The sequence below is a fragment of the Dipodomys merriami genome, unplaced genomic scaffold, assembly GCF_024711535.1.
Source record: "Dipodomys merriami isolate MVZ:Mamm:240054 unplaced genomic scaffold, mDipMer1.0.p SCAF_64, whole genome shotgun sequence".
In the NCBI taxonomy this organism is placed as follows: domain Eukaryota; kingdom Metazoa; phylum Chordata; class Mammalia; order Rodentia; family Heteromyidae; genus Dipodomys; species Dipodomys merriami.
The window spans coordinates 3799228-3820000 of NW_027206224.1; the positions used below are offsets into that span (position 1 = coordinate 3799228).

General features: G+C 39.4%; 2 protein-coding genes across 4 annotated transcripts in view; one reads left to right on the plus strand and one right to left on the minus strand.

Annotated features, from left to right (window-relative positions):
* Positions 1-20773, minus strand: part of LOC138815445 (carbonic anhydrase 7) — an 84965-nt gene that overhangs the window by 43006 nt on the left and 21186 nt on the right. The gene's annotated exons all lie outside the window — the stretch shown is intronic.
* LOC138815444 (telomere repeats-binding bouquet formation protein 1-like) overlaps positions 2448-20773 on the plus strand; it is a 38899-nt gene continuing 20573 nt past the window's right edge. For 2 of the 3 annotated variants that reach the window (XM_070004867.1, XM_070004869.1), the window contains exons 1-12: positions 2573-2629; positions 3034-3200; positions 4181-4240; positions 7547-7657; positions 7826-7954; positions 10343-10474; positions 12205-12265; positions 12356-12471; positions 12710-12832; positions 15388-15540; positions 18762-18893; positions 19821-19946. In XM_070004867.1, coding sequence (XP_069860968.1) covers positions 4210-4240; positions 7547-7657; positions 7826-7954; positions 10343-10474; positions 12205-12265; positions 12356-12471; positions 12710-12832; positions 15388-15540; positions 18762-18893; positions 19821-19946 — 1114 coding nt within the window. In that variant the 5' untranslated portion in view covers positions 2573-2629; positions 3034-3200; positions 4181-4209. Of the gene's footprint in view, positions 2546-2572; positions 2630-3033; positions 3201-4180; positions 4241-7546; positions 7658-7825; positions 7955-10342; positions 10475-12204; positions 12266-12355; positions 12472-12709; positions 12833-15387; positions 15541-18761; positions 18894-19820; positions 19947-20773 lie in introns of those variants that run through there. The other variant, XM_070004868.1, reaches the window with a different exon arrangement.

Consider the following 20773-nt stretch of genomic DNA (forward strand, 5'->3'; position numbering starts at 1 on the left):
AGGGCCTGAGCACTGTCCCTGGGCTGCTTTTGTTCAAAACCAGCACTCTACCACTTGAACCACAGAGCCACTTCTGGCTTTTTTTGGGGGGGGGGGTGGTCAGTCGTGGGGCTTGAACTCTGGGCTTGGGCGCTGTTCCTGAGCTCTTCAGCTCAAGGAGAGCACTCTATACCGCTTGAGCCACAACACCACTTCTGGTTTTTGAGTGGTTTATTGAAGATAAGAATCTCACGGACTTTCCTGCCCAGGCTGGCTTTGAACCCAGGTCCTCAGATCTCAGCCTCCTGAGTAGCTAGGATTATAGGCATGAGCCACTGGAGCCCGGCTACTTCTTGCTTTTTCTATTTGTTTGGTACTGAAGAATTGAACCCAGGGCTTCATGCATGCTAGGCAAGTACTCTACCACTAAGCCACATCCCCTGCCCAGGATGTAGTTAGTTTTATTAGAAAACAAAACTATCACCTTGTATATAGTGTCATTGTAATCAAAGTAATAATACAGGTTTTGATGCCTATACTTTTATGTTATTAAAAGTTTTATAGGGTCATCTTGTCCATATTACTTTTTTTTATGGTACTGACTTTGAACAGTCATTTGTCAAGCAGACACTCTACTACTGGACCCATGCTTTCAGCCCTATTTGCTTTTAGGTTCTTTTTAGGTAGGGTATTGCTGTTTGTTCTGGCTGGCCTCGGACTATAATTATACTACCTATTCCATGTTGCTGGGGCCACAACTCTGTACCACCATGCTCAGTTTGATTGATTGATATGTTAACTTTTTGATTGATGTTGATTGATTGGTATGCTAACTTTTTGCACAAGGTAGTGTCAAACTGTGATCTTCCCTATCTCTGCCAAGTAGCTGAAATGACAGTCAAGAGTTCCTGTTTACATATAATCCTTTCTTTTTTTTTCTTTCTTCCTTTTTTTTTTTTTTTCTGTTGTTGTTGGTCGTGGCGCTTGAACTCGGGGCCTGGACACTATCCCTGAGCTCTTTTGCTTAAGGCTAGTGCCCTACCACTTTGAGCCTCAGCACTATTTCTGGTTGATAAGAATTACCTGAATTTTCCTGCCAGGACTTTGAATGGTGATCCTCAGATCTCAACCTCCTGAGTAGCTTTGAATGGTGATCCTCAGATCTCAACCTCCTGAGTAGCTAGGATTACAGATGTGAGCCACCACTGCCCAGCTCTACATCTCTTTTTTGTTGGTGGTGGTGGGGCTTGAACTCTGGGCCTAGGCGCTGTCCCTTAACAATTCAGCTCAAGACTAGCACTCTACCACTTAAGCCACAGCACCACTTCAGGTTTTTTGGTGGTTTATTGGAGATAAGAGTTTCATGGGCTTTCCTGCCCGGGCTGGCTTTGAACCATGATCCTCAGATCTCAGCCTCCTGAGTAGCGAGGATCACAGGTGTTAGCCACAAGTACATGGCTAAATTTCATTTCTTACTGGTAAGAGTGCTTGCCTAGCATGCATGAAGCCCTGGGTTTGATTCCTCAGTACCACATAAACAGAAAAGGTCTGAAGTGGCACTGTGGTTCAAGTGATAGAGTGCTAGCCTTGAGCAAAAGAAGTTCAGGGACAGTGCCCAGGCCCTGAGTTCAAGCCCCAGGACTGGCACCAAATATAAATAAAGTTATTTTGAACCTTGTGTAATAGGAGATGCTTGTTATCCTAGCACTTAGGATTCTGAGGCAGGAGGGTTTTGAATTCCAGGCCAGCCTGAAATACATGATAGACCCTGTCGCAGAAAACCAAAATAATAGTGTTAATAATCACTTTTAACTAACAGTGACAACTAGCATGTTAGAGTGTGAGAATCTTGACTTGGAATCCAGAAGAAGGGAGGCAGAGCCTAGTTTCTGACTTTTTATATGGCTGAGGAGGTGTTAAAATGACTTAGTACTTCAAGGTCCCTAAACTGACTAGAGTCACTTTCTTGAGGCTAGAGCCACCTGAATGACTTTGCCAACGTTGGTGCTTCTCAGGGATCTGGTTTCCTAAAACCCCAATGGTCAAGGCCTTGGTTAGCTGTTCATATCAGCTGACCTTTCCCACTGCAGGCACTACCTCTCAACACTGTGGTGGAGTGGATTTTGTTAGAAAGGAAGTAGGACAGGACCCTTTAGGTAAGATGTGGCATCGACCTCATTTGAGACCCTGAAGTACTAGATCTGTGGTCTAGATAGGGAAGTGTGCCTAGTTTGAGCTGAGGTCACTCCGCAGGGCAAAACGGAATGCCCAAGGCAAAGAAAGAATTCCTGGATACTAGGAAGTGGAAAGAGGAGGCCTGCCCGATGGGCTGCGCATGCGCAGTCATCACAGCCACGGGGCTTGCTAACTCTGGAGCCAAGAAGCTTTAAACACCAAGTCAGTAAGAGGCGGGTATATCCCCTTCCAGTTGGGGCTTTCTTCCAACCAAACTCCTCGCACCTGCACGCCTGGTTACTCGTCCTCAACCCCCCAAGCGCCATCACAAACAGATACTGACTAATCACCAGAGGGAAGGGCGTTTGGGCCGGAAGTCCCGCCCGCGGAAGTGAGTCTGCTTGCAGAGCTGGGAAGCCCAGTCCGGCTTCGAGGGAGAGCAGGCTGGTAACGCCTGGTCCTCCTCAGCTCAAGGGTAAAGGCCATGCCCGCAGCCTCGCCTCAGCCCACCTGGGAGCTCGGCTGACTGCTTCCCTTGGCCTGTTTATCCTCTTAGCGGCTAGGGTGCCTCAAGGCTGCGGCACCTACCGAACTCTACCAACCGAGGAGGGGATGGGTTGAGCTGAGGGGACTGGGCCTACCTAGCGGTCACCAGGCCCAGCCGCGGCCGCCATAACTTCTGGAGTGGGAAAGGGGGGTAGGGGGTAGAGGGTAGGGAGCTCTTCATGCCCAGCTGCTTCCCACATGATTGTGTGTGTGTGTGTGTGTGTGTGTGTGTGTGAGAGAGAGAGAGAGAGAGAGAGAGAGAGAGAGAGAGAGAGAGAGACACTTTGGGGGCGAGGAGGTACGGGCAAGATCCAGAGATGGTTTGTTTCTCAGAAGGAGGGCAGGACTACGTGTTCAAGGTCGAGCCCAAGGTCTGGTGAAGTATGCCGAGGAGTCACCCTGACTCACACCTCTAACCAGCTCCCACTTGAGAACTGCGGCCTTAGCAGAGTCTGCAGGACCATCCATGCTTGGCCAAAGGAGTCCTTTCAGCTCTTTGGGTGAGCCTGGCTTTGGTGGTGGTATGGGGAACTGAGGCAGCAGGGCAGAATTTGCCTGCCTTTCTTGCAGATATTAGGGATGTCTGTCACTGAACCGATTCCCAGTACCCTGGACACATTGTCTATAATTTTGTTTAGTATTTATATTTTTATGTTTAGTACTTTTCTCCTTGCCTCTCTTTTTAGAGAACATTTTTCTGCCATGTATGATTCTAAACTGGAGTCCCCTGTCAGCTAATTAACAGTGGCAGTTCCACCAGTGCCCAGGAATAGACTTTTTTTAAAAAAAAAATTAGCATTGAACTTTAGCTTATGGAGAGAAATTGGGCTATAGAGAACTTAAGCCTATGTCTGGTTTTAAACCTCTAACACTTGGAGAAGTGCCTAATTTGAGACTGAAATGAAGATTCTCAGGAGAGAAAATACCACAGATCTAAAATTTTGGTTGAAGCTGAGTGAGTGGTGCATACCTGTAATCCTAGCAACTCAAGAAGCTGAGATCTGAGAATCACAATTTGAAACCATCCCTGGCAGGAAAGCCCTGGAAACTATTCAATTAACTACTAGAAAAGATGGAAGTGGAGCTGTGGCTCAAGTGGCAGAGTGCCAGCCTTGAGCAGTGAAGACCAGGGACAGTGCCCAGGCACTGAGTTCAAGCTCCAAGACTGGTACAAAAATGAATAAATAAATAAATAAGTTAGATGTCTATAGTTCCTTAGAATTCTAGGTGTATGTGTTTTCATATTTAATTCTTGGAACAACATGAAGTGGGAACATCAGTAATATTTCACATATGAGGAAATGCAACCTCAGAGAATTGAAGCAACCTATCTAGTGTCACACTAATAAGTTACAGATTTAATCCCTGGTCTTCTGCCTTCTGGAAAGCTATTTTTTTTCCTCCTTTGCCTTTGCATTTTGACATTCTTAAAAATTAATTTGAATTGTGAAAATAATTTTCACAATTCTTTATTTTATAGATGAAATATAAAGAAAAATACCAACAAAAATGGAAAATGAGGACACAAAGAAAATGCAAGGTGAGAAATTCATGGATCATATATACAAAATGAGTTTATGATATATTTGAGAAACATTTAAAATTTTTAATTTAAAATATTTAAAATCCAAGGGATGAATGAACCATTCAGTAGTTTATGTGAATATTGAACACTTGTTCTGTACCTGTCACCTGGCTTTAGAAAACTGACATGAGAAAAGACATGCTGATACTAAGAATGCCATAAGATACTGGATACAAAAGAATATGAAAGACTATGCTCAGCTGTGTGCCAGTGGCTCATGCCTGTAATCCTAGTTACTGAGGAGGTTGAGATCTGAGGATTGCAGTTCAAAGCCAGCCCAGGCAGGAAAGTCCGTGAGAGTATTATCTCCAGTAAACCCCCAGAAAACTGGAAGTGGCACTGTGACTCAAGTGGTAGAGTGCTATCCTTGAGCTGAAGAGCTCAGGGACAGCACCCAGGCTCAAAGTTCAAGACCTACAACTGACCAAAAAGAAAAAAAAAAAAGACTATGTTCAGTGGTTTGTGTTGTAATCTCATTATTTGGGGAAGAGTTGAACAGGATCATGGTCTGAGTTCAGCCTGAACAAAAATTAATGAGGCTCCATCTCAATACAAGCCCTATGATACTAGTGACACGGGAGGTCATAGGTAGGAGAATCATAGTCTTCCAGCCTCTGGGCCAAAACAACTCCCTTACAAAAAAAAAAGTGAGATCTTGTCTAAAAAATGGCTAAAACAATAAAGGGCTGGGGCATGGAAAGTGGTAGAGTGCCTGCCTAGCAAATGTGGCAGCCCAGTGCTGCCAAGAAGGAAAATAAATATTATTGTATGCGTTTTACTAAAATTGTTTAGACATTTTGTGTGTATGTTCACAAGGGAAATTGGTTTGTAGTTTTATTCCTAATGGTTTTGTTGTAAAGGGATAATGCTAACTTCATAGAATGAATTGGGAAGCTGGGAGGTGTGTACAATGATGTACATCTATAATTCCAGGTGCTCCAGTTTGTGACCCACTAGAATCTTGAGCTTGAGGCCAGCTTAGGCTACAGCAAGATCCTGTCTCAAAAACAAAACAAAACAAAAACCAACCACCACCAAAAAAACCACACCAACAATTGAGCTAGGTGCGGGTAGCTCATGCCTGTATTCCTAGCTACTTAGGAGACTATGATCTGAGGACTGCAGTTTGAAGCCAACTGGAGCAGAAAAGTGCATGAGACTCTTATCTCCTATCAACCACCAAATTGCTGAAAGAGAAGCTGTCGCTCAAGTGATACAGCACTAGCCTTGAGCACAAAAGCTCAGGGAGAGTGGCCCAGGCCTGATTTCAAGCCTCAGTACCAGCACATGCAGGCACATACATACACGCAGACACACACACACACACACACACACACACACACACAAATGTCTCTTGGATTTTTCTGCATGGGCTGGCTTTAAACTGGTATCTTCAGATCTCAGGCTTCTGAGTAACTAGGATTACCAGTATAAGCCACTGGTGCCTAGCTTTAATGGAAAGGAAAGGTTTTAAACGATGACTTAAGCTTCTTTCCTAGCTATATTACCAGTCAGTTATCATTTCTTTTGGAGGGAATTTGGTGATGTGTATCTTTCCAACAATTTCTTTATGTCACATAAATCATTGATCTATAGGTATCACATGCATAAACACTACCTTTAAAGTATCCGTAGGATCTGTGGTGATTCCTTCTCTCTAATTTCTAATACTGATAGTTTGCATATTCTTTTTTATATAATCAGTTTGGTTACAGAACTATCAAATATCTTTTCAAATAAGTTGATCCATTGTTTTTCTTTCTTTTCTTTTTTTGATTGGTTGTGAGGCTTGAATTCATGACCTAGGTACTGTCCTTGTCGTGCGGCTTGAACTTTGGGCTTGGGCGCTGTCCCTTAGCTCTTCAGCTCAAGGCTAGCGCTCTACCACCTGAGCTACAACACCACTTCCGGTTTTCTGGTGGTTTATTGGAGATAAGAGTTTCACGGACTTTCTTGCCAGGGCTGGCTTTGAACTGCGGTCCTCAGATCTCAGCCTCCTGAGTAGCCTGAGTAGCTAGGATTACAGGCGTGAGCCATGGGCACCCAGCTCCCTGAGCTTTTTTGCTCAAGGCTGGCACTCTACCACTTTGAGTCACAGTGACACTAAGTTTTTTTGTGGTTAATTGGAGGTAAGAATCTCATGGACTTTCCTATCTGGTCTGGCATTGAACTACTATCATCAGATCTCAGCCTCTTGAGTAGCTAGGATTACAAGTGTGAGCCACCAGCACCTTGCACTCCACTGTTTTTCTATTTTACTGATTTCAGCTTTCTTTACAATTTCTTGATAACTTTCCTTTTTTCCTTACTTTGGGCTTAATTTGCTTTTTTTATTTTTTCTAGTTTCTTAAGGAAGAAGCTGAAGTTACTGATTTTAGACCCTTCTTTACACACAAGTATTATGAAATTGTCCCTAATTACTGTTGTAGTAGCACCTCACACATTCATTTTTATTTCCTTTAAATGGTATGTACTTAAGCCATTGTATGTTCACTTAAGAAGAATATTTGTAACTTGGGTGCCAGTGGCTCATACCTGTAATCCTAGCTGCTCAAGAAGGTTGAGGTCCAAGAATGGAGGTTCAAAGCCAGCCCAGACTGGAATATCTGTGAGACTCTCTAGTTAACCATCAAAAAGCCAGAAATGGTGCCATAGCTCAAATGGTAGAGCACCAACCTTGAGTGAAAAAACTAAGAGGCAATGCTCAGGTCCTGAGTTCAAACCCAGTACCAACACATATACAAAATAAATATTTGTATTTTCTTCTTTTCATGGAAAAGAAAAAACAAAGTACTATAAGAAATTTAAGTTTTATTTAAAGAACATCTTTTTTTAAGATATGTCTTTGTTGTTCGTCAGATCATGAAAGTAATATGTTTTACTATTTTAAAAATCAATCATTATACCAGGTGCCGGTGACTCACACTTGTAATCCTAGCTTCTCAGGACTATATCTAAGGAATGTGTTTCAAAGCCAGCCCAGGCAGGAAAGCCTATAAGACTTTTTATCTCTACCAAAAAGCAAGAAGTGGAGCTGTTGCTGAAGTGATGAGTGCTAGACTTGAGTGAAACAGCTCAAGGACAGGCCCAGACCCTGAGTTCTAGCCCCAGCGCACCAAATTTTTTTAAGTCTATTTGAGAACAATAATAATAGTTATATTAATAACAATTCCAAAGATGTGTAACTATAAATTAACATTGGAAAAATAAATAAACATTTATTATTGAAAAAATCTTGTTTATTGTATGTTTTTTCTCCAGAAATGAAAACTGACCTGGACTTATTATTGGAGTGTCTGAAATATCAAATGGACAATTCTATTTCACAGAAGGAAGCTTTAGTTACTATTCATTCAATTTGTCAACAAAACAGTAAGACATGATAATGAACTTTTATTTATAATTCTAGTTCTTTAGTACTGTGATATATCAAATATGCATTGTTCTTCTCACTTTATGTGCTATATTAATTCTCTGAGTTTTTAAATCCATAGCAAAATAATAATCAAATATGCCTTGTTTTGTCTATACATCCTACAGGTGATGCAGGTGTTTATTTTCGGGAAATTGGTGGTCTGATATTTGTAAAAAACCTTGCAAAGTCAAGTGAACATAGTATGGTTAAAGAAGCAGCATTATTTACATTAGGTGCTCTTGCAGAAGAAAATGGTAAAATAATAAGTCTTTTTTATTCTTCAGTATTGTGTTATTCTGTACTTGAAAATTGTTTTATAATGTCATAGTAAAGACGCAGGAAGATCAAAGTTTGAGATCAGCCTGAGCAAAATGTTTATAAGACCCCTCTCAACAGAAAAACCTGTATATGGCAGTGTGTACCTGTTATCCCAGGTACAGCAGGTATCAACAATAGGAGGATCATGGTCTGGGCTGGCCTGGGCAAAAAAAGTACCCTATTTCAAAAAATTGTCAGGGCAAAAAGGGCTGGGGGCCTGACTATAATGGTAGAATATCACCTGACAATCCTTGAGTTCAAATCCCAGTACACCCAAAACAATAGTAATAACTAGTATTAATAGTTAATAATTAAGTTAATATAAATACTGTTATTGTTTTAGAATTAAATTATTTCCATGTTTGAATAGTTTTATGTGGGTACTTAAAAGATGAAGATAATCCACAAACAACCACATTAAATGCTTTGGGCACAGAAATTCATGTTGACAAGAATATTTTCCTGCCATCTATCTATATCTATATCTATACACACCTTAAATAATAAGATTGAATATCAACCATTTAATTTGTCAAACCAGCCTTATATTTTTATATTTTCATTAATAATTTTTTTTTGCGAGGGGCTGGGAAGATGGCTCAGTGGTAGAGCGCTTGTCTTGCATGCCTGAGGCCCTGGGTTTGATTCCTCAGCACCACATAAGCAAAAAGAAAAAAGCCGGAAGTGGCGTGGCTCAAGTGGTAGAGCGCTAGCCTTGAGCTGAAGAGCTGAGGGACAGCGCCCAGGCCCAGAGTTCAGGCCCCACGAACGGACCCAAAAAAAAAATAATAATAATAATTTTTTTTTGCGAGTCCTGGGGCTTGAACTCAGGCCCTGTGTACTGTCCCTGAGCTGCTTTTGCTCAAGGCTAGCACTCTACCACTTGAGCCATAGCACCACTTCCAGCATTTTCTGTTTTTATGTGGTACTGAGGAATTGTACATCGGGCTTCATGCATGCTAGGCAAGCACTCTACTACTAAGCCACATTCCCAACCTCATTAATAATTTCTTATCAGCTATTAAGAACCAGCCCCAAGTTCTGTGCTAGACATTGAGGATACAGGGATGGATTTTTTTAGTCCTTGCCTTTGAGATAGTTTTCTAGCTGGTTCTAGGCACTTGGCAAAATGCTGATTGTATTACTATGTCCAATTTTATTTTACGATGCTAAGGATTGAACCCAGGGCCTTAGGAATGCTAAGCACTTGTTCTTATCACTGAGCTACACCCCAAGATTCCAAATAGTTTTTTAAAATTCTGCTTATTTTATGAGCATCTAAAAAGAAATCAGGGAGCTGAGAGCTGGTGGCTTCCAATTGTAATCCTAGATCTGTGGATGTGGCTTGAAGCTAATCCCAGTGGGAAAGTCTGTGAGACAGTTATTCTAATTAACCACCAAAAAAAATGCCAGAAGTAGAGCTGTGGTTCAAGTGGTAGAGCGCTAGCCCTGAGCAAAAAGTTCAGGCCAAGTCCTGAATCCAAACCCAGGACCAACACACACCAAAGAGGTAAAGGAGGGGAGAAAGGGAGAGAGGACTCACACCTATAATCCTAGCTGCTTGGGGGCAGAGATCAGGAAGTGTCATGCTTCAAAGACAGCCTGGGCAAAAAGTCTCAATCAGTAGATGAGTGCAGTGGTTGTGTGCCTGTTATCCAGGCTGGGATGGTTGGGAAGGTTGAGATTGGAAGGATTGTTGGACGCTGTCCTTGAGTTTTTGTGCTCAAGGCTAACACACTACCACTTGAGCCATAGCTCCATTTCCAGCTTTTTTGGCAGTTAATTGGAGTCTCATGGAGTTTCCTTCCCCAAGCTAACTTTAAAATTTGATCCTCAGATCTCAGCCTCTGATTACTAGGATTACAGGCATGAGCCACCAGTGCCCAGGCTCATTGTTGAATTTTGAAAAGACTTTAGTCCCTAGAAAAGTCTCAGAAGAAATATTATACATTTTGTCCATTTGTTTTTCAAAGCATATTTCTGAATTTTCTTAAATTGTTTTTCTTATTTTGTTTTATTCTTAAATTTCCTTGTCTAAGTTTTTATTTACTTAGGTTTTTATTATAAATTCTAGTGTAACACTTTTAATTAGAGACTGTGGCTTGGTCTACTGCTGCATTGGTCTGCTACTTAAGCACATATCAATTTATCAGAAATTTTGTCAGAATTTCTAATAAGTGTCAAGTGAGAACTGTTTGATAATATTGTAATAATAATGTAATATATTGTAATAATATTGAATAATATTGCAATAATTTATATTTTGTTCACATATTTTATAATTGTTATATACTATTGCATTGAAATTAAATTTTATATTTCAGTTTACAGCCAGCAAACTTTGTGTACTTCAGATTTATTTGAAGACTTAATCTTGTTCTTATCTAATGATGATTCAAACACAAATTTAAAAAGAATGTCTGTCTATGTTATTTTGGTCCTGGTTTCAAATAATAGTAAGTAAATTCTCTCATGAATGTTTAAAACATTTAAAATAATAAATTGGGTAGTTATTTATCATTCTAGTCCTTATATTAGTATCTTTTTTTTTCTTTTTGCTGGTCCTGGGGCTTAAATTCAGAGCCTGGGTGCTATCCCTGAGCTTCTAGCCACTGGCTCAAGGCCAGTGCTTTACCACTTGAGCCACAGTACTACTTCTGTCTTTTTCTGAGTAGTTTATTAGTGATGAGTTTCACAGACTTTCCTGCCTGGGCTGGTTTTGAATCGCAATCTTCATATCTCAGCCTCCTGAGTAGCTAGGATTGCAGGCATGAGCTGCCGGCACCTGGCTAGTATCTTTTTTTAACCTGATTGACTTTTAATAAATACTAACTTTAAGGAAAGTATATGTTTAATCATTTTATATATTAATACATAATTTTAAAAAGAGTAAAGTAAGTTGTACTACTAAAGGAGCATTGAAATGAATTCATTTGGTTGACTTTTTACTTAATTGCCTACTTAAAGAGTTTACTGTGTATTAGGCAGTACTGGTTTTTATTTGGGGATAAGTTTTACATTCACAGAAAAGTTGGAAATAGGGCTGGGAATGTGGCTTAGTGGTAGAGTGCTTCCCTAGCATGCATGAAGCCCTAGGTTCTATTCTTTAGTACCACATAAACAGAAAAGGCTGGAAGTGGTGCTGTGGCTTAATTGGTAGAGTGCTAGCCTTGAGCATAAGCAGCTCAGGGACACTGCCCATGCCCAGAGTTCTAAGTTCAAGCCCCAGGACTGTCAAAAAAAGAAAAAGATAAAAAAAAGGTAGAAGTATAGTATAGAATAGTCACATGTATCTACTGCTGAGGTCAAGATTATTTTTGAATTTAATTCTAATTGTTAGGTACTTAAAATGCTTCTAGATTTACTTCTTCCTCTTTTGGAAAAATTAAAAAGGTTGAAGGCTAGGAAGATGGCTCAGTGGTAGAGTACTTGCCTTGCATGCATGAGGCCCTGGGTTTGATTTCTCAGCACCACATAAGCAGAAAAAGCCAGAAGTAGAGCTGTCTCAAGTGGTAGAGCCCTAACCTTGAGCTGAAGAGCTGAGGGACAGCACCCAGGCCCAGAGTTGAGGCCCTATGCCCAACAAAATAAAAAAAATTAAAAGGTTAAATTAATTTATTGTGCTACAATATGAAACACTTTTTCATATTATACCAGAGAACCATGATTTAAATGTAAGTTTTAGCCAGGTCCCAGTGGCTCGCTCCTGTAAGCCTAGCTACGTAGGAGGCTAAGATCTGAGAATCAAGGTCCAAAGCTAGCCAGGCAGACATAGCCAAGAGAATCTTACTTCCAATTAACCAGCAAAAGATGGAAGTGGAGTTGTGGCTCAAGTGGTAGAGTGCCAGTTTTAAACAGAAAAAAACTAAGTGCAAGCTCAAAGCTCTAGAGTTCAAGCGTAGCACACACACGAAAATCAAAACCTCCCCTAAGATAAACCAAAAGTGTTTTGTAATTTTTTAGATGAAATTTGAATATTGTCAATCTTTTAAGCAAAAGAAGTTATTTTTCCATAATAATCTTGATTATAGATTTTTATTTACTATAATTTTGTGTTGTAGCCTTTACTACATTAAAGCAGCTTAAAAGCTAGATATTTATTGAAATAGAACATAAATGTTTTACATTTCTTTAAAATCATTTCTAATAGAAATTATATTCATGTAACATATGGCTTTTTTTTAAGGGTGTGGACAAACACTTGTGAGAGAAACAGGTTGTATTACCATTCTGTCAGAATTGTTCAGGTAAGCAAATATAAATTTCTTGTTGTTAATTGGGCATTGCTTATGACCTTAATATATTTATCTTAATTTGCTTCCTTTTAAACCTAATAGGACAGTTCTTTCAAAACATGAGTTGAATTTGTTAGATAATAAGGTTTTCCAGAATTATCAGTTGTGGTCTTCAGTGTGTAGTGCTCTGTGTGCCTGTGTCAACAATCCTCAAAATGGTAATTATTTAATTATTTAAATATAAAGATATGGGGTGGAGGGAAAGTGGAAGAAAATAAGGGAGGGGGTAACAATGTTCAACAAGAAATGTACTTATTACCTTACTTATGTAACTGTAACCCTTCTGACATCACCCTTACAATAAAATAAAATTTAATTAAAAATAAATATAAAGATAAATGACAATTGTTACTTTCTAAATATTAAATTAAAACATGATTGACTGCCTCATTTCAGATGAGAATCAAACATTTTGCTGTTCACTTTTTCTATATGCTAATGATTGGCTAATATCTTGCATGAAACCTGAGATAATTCGCCCTCTCTGCTCATTTATTGGACTTACACTAGCAAATAATAGTAAGTATGTAGTGTGTTCTCTAAGCCATGTGAAGAAACATTTCAAAGCATAACAAAAATGGTTGAATTATTTCATTGACTAATAAGTTTTATTCTAGTAATTTGGGTCATTTTGGGTACCTTTAGGTTCTTGACAATAAGAAAAATTTAGAAGTCAATATTGTTTAGAGAATATTGGGAAGATAGTAGCAGCAGAATGTTTCGTTTTGAGACAAGACTCTGTATATACCAAACTAGTCTCAAAGTTTCTATGTAGCCCAGGTTGGCCTCAAACTATTCTCAGGCTGGGAAGGTGGCTCAGTGGTAGAGTGCTTGCCTTGCATGCCTGAGGCCCTGGGTTCCATTCCTTAGCACCACATAAGCAGAAAAAGCTGGAAGTGGTGCTATGGCACAAGTGGTAGAGCGCTAGCCTTGAGCTGAAGAGCTGAGACCCCCATGACCAACAACCCCACCCCTCCCGAAAAAAAACCCCTCTATTCTCATGCTTACAAAGTGCTGAGGTTATAGGAGTACATCACTATGTCCAATCTGCAGCATCTTTTGTATTTTTTTCTTCAGTTGTAGGGCTTGAACTCCAGACCTGGGCACTGTCTCTGAGCTCCTTTTGCTCATGACTAGTGCTTTAGCACTTTGAGACACAGACCCACTTCTGGTTTTCTGGTGGTTAATTGGAGATAAGAGTCTCATAAATATTCCTGCCTGGGCTGGCTTTGAACTAGTATTCTCAGATCTCAACCTCCTGAGTAGCTAGAAATACAGGTGTAAGCCACTAGTCTGGCTTCATTTTTAATCTTCCTAGATTCACTCATAAAACAAAGTAATGAGATAACAAAACTAGAAACCCATAAAAAATATACTTGGGAAACAACTGAATTAAATTACAAATTAATAAATACAAAAAAATGTAGAAAATCCAAATACCTTGTAATTGAAGGCTCAAATTACAAATATCACTATGACAAGATGACATTGCTATAGATATTGACATATACTAAAAGGGATGTAGGCCATGTAATTTGACAACTTTGAATAAATTCCCTGAAATATACAAACTACTAAAGATCACACAAAAGAAATGGGTAACTTGATTAGTAAACAGAATTCAAATTTTAAATTCTTAACATCAAGGGGAATTTCGGTCTCTGATGATTTTTTTGGTGAATTCTACCACATATTTCAGAAGAAAAATGAACCTGTGTAAATTAATCTTGGAAATAGAAGTAGAAGGAACACTTTACAACACGTTCTATAAAGTCAGCATTACACCCATGTAAAGTCTTTAACAAAATATTAACAAATCAAACAACAGAATAATAACTTCTGACCAAGTAGCATATATCCTAGGAATGCAAGATTGGATTAACATTAGAAAAAAATTAGGGTTATTGATTTTTTATTTGTGTGTGTGTTGGGGGAAGGAGGTGGTTCTGGGGCTTGAATTCAAGGTCTGGGCACTCTTCCTTGAGCTTTTGTGCTCCAGGCTGGTACTATACCATTTGAGCCACAGTTCCACTTCCAGCTCTTTAATTGAAGTTAAGGGTCTCATGGGCTTTCCTATCCAGGCTGGCTTTGAACTGTGATACTTAGATCTCAGCTTCCTGAGTAGCTAGAATTATTTTCACTGATGCTCAGTTTAGGATCTTTAATTTTTTTTACAATGGTGATGGCAATTCTGTGAAAGAAAAGTCTTTTTAACCAGTGATGGTAAAAAATAATAAATACAAAATACAGTTCTTAACTCAAAATATACATAATATTTGTATATATCTCCTGCAATGTGCAAAAATAATTTGAAATTTTTTAGACAAAACCATAAAAAGAAAATGCTCAAAATTCTCCTACTTCTGCTTTTTAATTACAAGTATGCCCCACCCTCCCTCCTGAGACTATATTTGTTATAGCTCTACTGAAATAATCATTTAATATAAAACAGACTAGTAATATTACTTAGAAAATACATCAGTTATGAATAAATAAAAGAGATTTCCAAACACAAGAAGACTGTTTTGTACTATACATGTAAGTTGTATTATGTAAAAGGGAAGCGCTTAATTAATATACCCCTGTGATTGTGTATATTCACTGATAAAGATTGGGATTTTTGTCCCAGTACTGAGGCTTGAACTCAGGACCTACTCACTAGGTAGGCATTCTACCACTGGAGCCAAGTATGTTATCATTTTTGCTTTAGTGTTTTTAATTTGGGTCTTGGATTTTTGCCCAGGGAGGCCTGAGACTGTGATTTTCCTACCAATAATGCCTCCTGCATAGTTAAGATTACAGGTATGCATCACCATATTCAGCTTCTTCTGTTGTGTTAGGATTTCAATTTTTTTGGAGAGGCAGGAGGAGAAGAGCCCACACTGGCCTTGAACCATGATCCTCCCAATTTTTTTCTTCTTTTAGGGTATCCTAATTTTTTAAAACAATTCTTTAGTTTTGGGATTTTAGTAAATATTTCAGAAAAATAAGTTATTGTTATATTTGATAGAAATTAATTGAATGAAACCATATACCTGTCTTGAGATACTAACAGTTCTGCTTTATTCCTAAAGCATATGTTCAGAAATACTTTGTGTCTGTGGGTGGATTGGAGGTATTGTCTCAAGTTCTTGTGCACCTGGAATCTGACTCATACAAGACTGTTTCCAATGCTAAGCTTGCAGTGGTGGTGACAAAAACCATGGATGCATGTATTGCTGATAATCGTGAGTTAAATGCTTATACTTAGTAAGATTTCTACAATTGAATTTTGTTGAATTTAGCACGATAAGTTTTGATATTGTAGATTAAATTTGATCATGATTTCCAGTTTGTACAAGTAGAAAAAGATCTTAGAAATGATCTATTCTGGTTCTTCACTTTCTTATGGACATTAAGACTTCCCTAAGGACTCATATCTAGGTCTTCTAATACCAAGTCTAATACTAGAATGAAAATCAGACCTGGATGAATATGGTCAAGGTAGATGGCTTACGTGTTTAAAAATAGAACAATGAAACCTATTGAATTATTTTATGAAGAGACTAATGAAGAATAATAGAGGTAGTGGGATTGACTGGAATATATTGCATATGAGTGGAAATGTCCAAATGAAATCCCCCCATGCTGATATATGCTAATGAAAATAAATAAAATGGACATATACATATTACAGGATTGTAAAAGAAATGAGAAAAACTAAGATCCTGTAATTCTAAACTTTTTTTTTTTTTTTTGTCGGTTGTGGGGCTTGAACTCTAGGCTTGGGTGCTGTCCCTGTGCTCTTCAGCTCAAGGTGAGCGCTCTACCGCTTGAGCCACAGCGCCACTTCTAGTTTTCAAGTGGTTTATTGGAGATAAGAGTCTCCAGCACTTTTCTGCCCGGGCTGGCTTTGAACCATGATCCTCAGATCTCAGCCTCCTGAGTAGCTAGGATTACAGACGTGAGCCCCCGGCGCCCGGCTCTAAACTTTTAATTCACTTAAAAAGCAGCATTAGGGCTGGGAAGGTGGCTCAGTGGTAGAGTGCTTGCCTTGCATGCATGAGGCCCTGGGTTCGATTCCTCAGCACCACATAAGCAGAAAAAGCTGGAAGTGGTGCTGTGGCTCAAGTGGTAGAGCACTAGCCTTGAGCTGAAGAGCGCCCAGGCCCAGAGTTCAGGCACCATGACTGGCAAAAAAAAAAAAAAAGCATTAACCTAAAAGCTTTATATGAGAAATCAAAGGACATTATTGAGATAGAATGTGGAATACCCAATTTACAAACTTTTTAAAAGTTGATGGGGCTGGGAAGGTGGCTCAGTGGTAGAGCGCTTGCCTTGCATGCCTAAGGCCCTGGGTTCAATTCCCCAGCACCACATAAGCAAAAAGAAAAAAGCCAGAAGTGGCGCTGTGAGCTGAAGAGCTGAGGGACAGCGCCCAGGCCCAGAGTCCAGGCTCCACAACTAGACCCCAAAAAATAAATAAATAAAATAAAATAAAAGTTGAATAAAGAAAGTATGCTTTTTAAAAATAAGTGTGTCGGGGCTGGGAAGGTGGCTCAGTGGTAGAGTGCTTGCCTTGCATGCATGAGGCCCTGGGTTCGATTCCCCAGCACCACATAAGCAAACAAAAAACAACAACAACAACAACAACAAAAATAAGTGTGAAGTCTACCCCAGATTCAAAACACATGATGGGCTCTCATTTGTACTGAAAAATGATAGCCCATAAATCCTTGTAAAAGGAATCTGTTATCATTCACAAATAACTGAAAATAGATTTTCACAAAGTAGTTATTGGCTTGAGCATTAATGGTGCACATCTGTAATCCTAGCTACTCAGGAGGCTGAGATCTGAGGATTATTGTTTGAAGCCAGCTGGACAAGAAAGTCTGTGAGACCCTTATCTCCAATTAACCACCAAAAAGCCAGAAGTGGAGCTGTGGCTCAAAACGGTAGACCATTAGCCTTGAGCAAAAACAGCTCAGGAACAGTAGATCCTGAATTGAAGCCTGGCACCAAAAAAAAAAAAAAAAAAAAGGCAGTTATTGCTGGAGGCATGGCTCAAGTAGTAAAGTACTTGCCTAGCAAGCATTAAGGTCTGGAGTCTAATCCCTAGTATTGAAGAAAACAAATTTTTTTTTTCTGGTAGTGGTGCTTGAACTTGGGGCCTGAGCACTGTTCTTGAGTTTTTCTACCCAAAGTTAGTGCTCTACCACTTTGAGCTATAGCTCTACTTCCAGTTTTCTGGTGATTAACTGGAGATAAGAATCTGACCAACTTTCCTTGCCAGGGCTGACTTCAAACTGCACTCCTCAGATCTCAGCCTTCTTTGTAGCTAGGATTACAGGCCTGAGCCACCAGCACCTGGCTCTATGGAAGAAAAAATTTAAAAAGGCAATTTTTGAGTGCTTGCTATACGCTGAGCTCCAAAGATATAAAAATAATTAAGATCCAGTTTCTTGAGAAATTTACAACATTATTGTTGACACTAATATTTTAGACTATATTTACTCTATTAAAAGCCCCATGAGAGCTATAACGTAAACTAGTGGACTTCTTGAGTTTTGTTACATCTCAGGATAGTTTCACCTGTGCTTTATTGCATCATTAGTGTCAAATTATGGTCAGTTAAACAATAATATGAAGCTGGGCACTGGTGGCGCACGCCTATAATCCTAGTTACTCAGGAGGCTGAGATCTGAGGATCACGGTTCAAAGCTAGCCCGGGCAGGAAAGTCCGTGAGACTCTTATCTCCAATAAATCACTAGAAAACTGGAAGTGGCGCTGTGGCTCAAGCAGTAGAGCACTTTCCTTGAGCTGAAGAGCGCAGAGACAGCGCCCAAGCCCAGAGTTCAAGCCCCACGAAAGACCAAAATAATAATAATAATAATAATAATAATAATAATATGAGGCAGGATTTGGTTATTTAAGAATGTCTTTACTGACCAATGTAGAGATGTAGAAGGTGAGACTAGATTTAATTTTTAGGAAGGTAGCATTACAGAACTACTAAAAGGGGCTGGGAATGTGGCTCAGTAGTAGAGTGCTTGCCTTCCATGCATGAAGCCTTAGGTTCCATTCTTCAGCACCATATAAACAGAAAAAGCTGGAAGTGGCACTGTGGCTCAAGTGGTGAGTGCTAGCCTTGAGCAAAAGCAGCACAGGGACAGCGCCCAGGCCTTGAGTTCAAGCCCCAGGACCAGCAAAAAACAAAACAAGAAAACAGAACTACTAAAAGAAATCATACTTCAAAAAGTTGCTTTAGAAGGGTTAATGAGGGCAATTATAAGTTAATATTTTATTATGAATTTATATTAACACATATATATTAGATGTTGCATGATACATGTATTAGACATTATATAGACCTTTGCTGTTCTTCCTGAATAAGCTCCAAAAACATAGGTATATTTATAAGTTTTAAATTTATACTTACTATTCTTCTTATCTGTTTTGTACTAATAGCTACTTTTAGGGTAATAGTATCCAAATACCACATAGTTTCAAGACTTCTGGCATTACTGTCTCATGAAAGTCTTGATTTAGAAGAAAAATTTAGCATCATACTTACTCTTGGGCATTGCACTGAGGATTGTGGTAAGTACTGGATTTATTTAATGTGTTTTTTTAAAGCATGGGAGTGGAAGCATTTTAATTTCCTCCCCTATCAGTCCATATGAAAGACTTAAAATAGTAATTTTATCCTGGTCATCTAGGACTTAACTAATTATTTTAGCTCCTCGTTCTCCTTTACAATTTGTATGCAGCCACTAAAACCTGTGGTTCTATCTCTCTTTCACCTTCTTGTTCCTTCCTTTCCAGTGCTTCTGCTACTCTTCTAATTTAAGCCTCTGTCTCTCAAACTTTTCAACAAACTTAACACAATAGCCACCTCCCTGTGCTCCTCTTTTCCTATCTTTACTTTTCAGTCCAGTTCTTCATGTTGCTTACTGCAATCCAACCAAAGATTCTAACTACCTAATAGTCTTCCTGCCCCTCCCCTTCCCTGTTCCTCCTCTCTCTTTCTTCCTTTCTCCCTTCCATTCTTCCTTTCTTTCCCCTACTACTTTCTTTCACTCTTTCTTCAATCTGCTCCTCCTTTCTAACCATCCCCACTTTCCTCACTCTGTGTTCAATATCCTTCTTTATCCCCCTTCTTACTTTTCTACTCTTCTCTCTTTACTGTCTTGCTTTTCTCTCCTCTCCCTCATTTCAGCTCCTTCTCTGTGTAATTTGGATCTGCCTTATATCTTTTAAAAACCAAGTAAAGTCAGTTTTTTTTTACTCTGTATGCATATGATACTCTGTGGTTGCAATTCAGAAATGATCACTTATATGCCTTAGGTATATTGTATTGTATAAGTAGATTATTTCCTAAGTTGAAAATACTTTTGAAATTATATTTTCTTTTCCTTTAAAGTGTTTGAACAATGCATAATTTTCACAAAGAAGAATTATGACCTAATATATATAGTTTATGATATAATAATTACCTTCTATTTTAATTTCTTACCTATCTTCCAGAGGAAAATCAGTATGACCTTTTGAAAAACAATGGACTTCCACTCATGATACAAGCCTTAACTGATTCTCAGAATGAGGAACTACACAAGGCTGCCACATTTGTGCTTCACAACTGCAGAAAAACTAGTAAGTTTACAAGTACCCTTAAGAGAAATACAAACCAATATTTGTAAAAGGGGGGATATTTTCTCTAATAAGCCAAACTGTTTTAATTTCCAGGGTTTGGGAGATGCTTTTTTTCCTTAATGATATTGGATTGAATTCAGTGCCTCACATTTGTTAGGCAGGTGCTCTACTGCTTGAGTCATGACTGCTAGCCATTTTGCTTTCAGTTTGTTTGTCATTTAGGAGTATTAGCTTTTGGTCAGGACACCTTTAGAAACAACCTGAAAACCTTCTGCCTTTGCTTCCCAAGTACTGAAATTACAGGCATACCCTATAAAATCCTGCTTGTTTTTTTTTTTTTTTTTTGTCGGTCGTGGGGCTTGAACTCTGGGCCTGGGCGCTGTCCCTCAGCTCTCCAGCTCAAGGCGAGCGCTCTACCACTTGAGCTACAGCGCCACTTCCGGTTTTCTGGTGGTTTATTGGAGATAGGAGTCTCACGGTCTTTCCTGCCCGGGCTGGCTTTGAACCGCGATCCTCAGATCTCAGCCTCCTGAGTAGCTAGGATTACAGGTGTGAGCCACCAGCGCCCGGCTCCTGCTTGTTTTTTAGATAGGGTCTCCCTAACTTTTGTTCTCTATCTCTCCTACCACATTGTGTCTGGAGCACAGTGAACAGTAGCCATGGTAAGAACTTTTGTCTTAGGGGTGGGAAGGTGGCTCAGTGGTAGAGCGCTTGCCTTGCATGCTTGAGGCCCTGGGTTCAGTTCCTCAGCACCACATAAGCAAAAAAAAAAAGAAAAAAGCCAGAAGTGGCGCTGTGGTTCAAGTGGTAGAGCGCTAGCCTTGAGC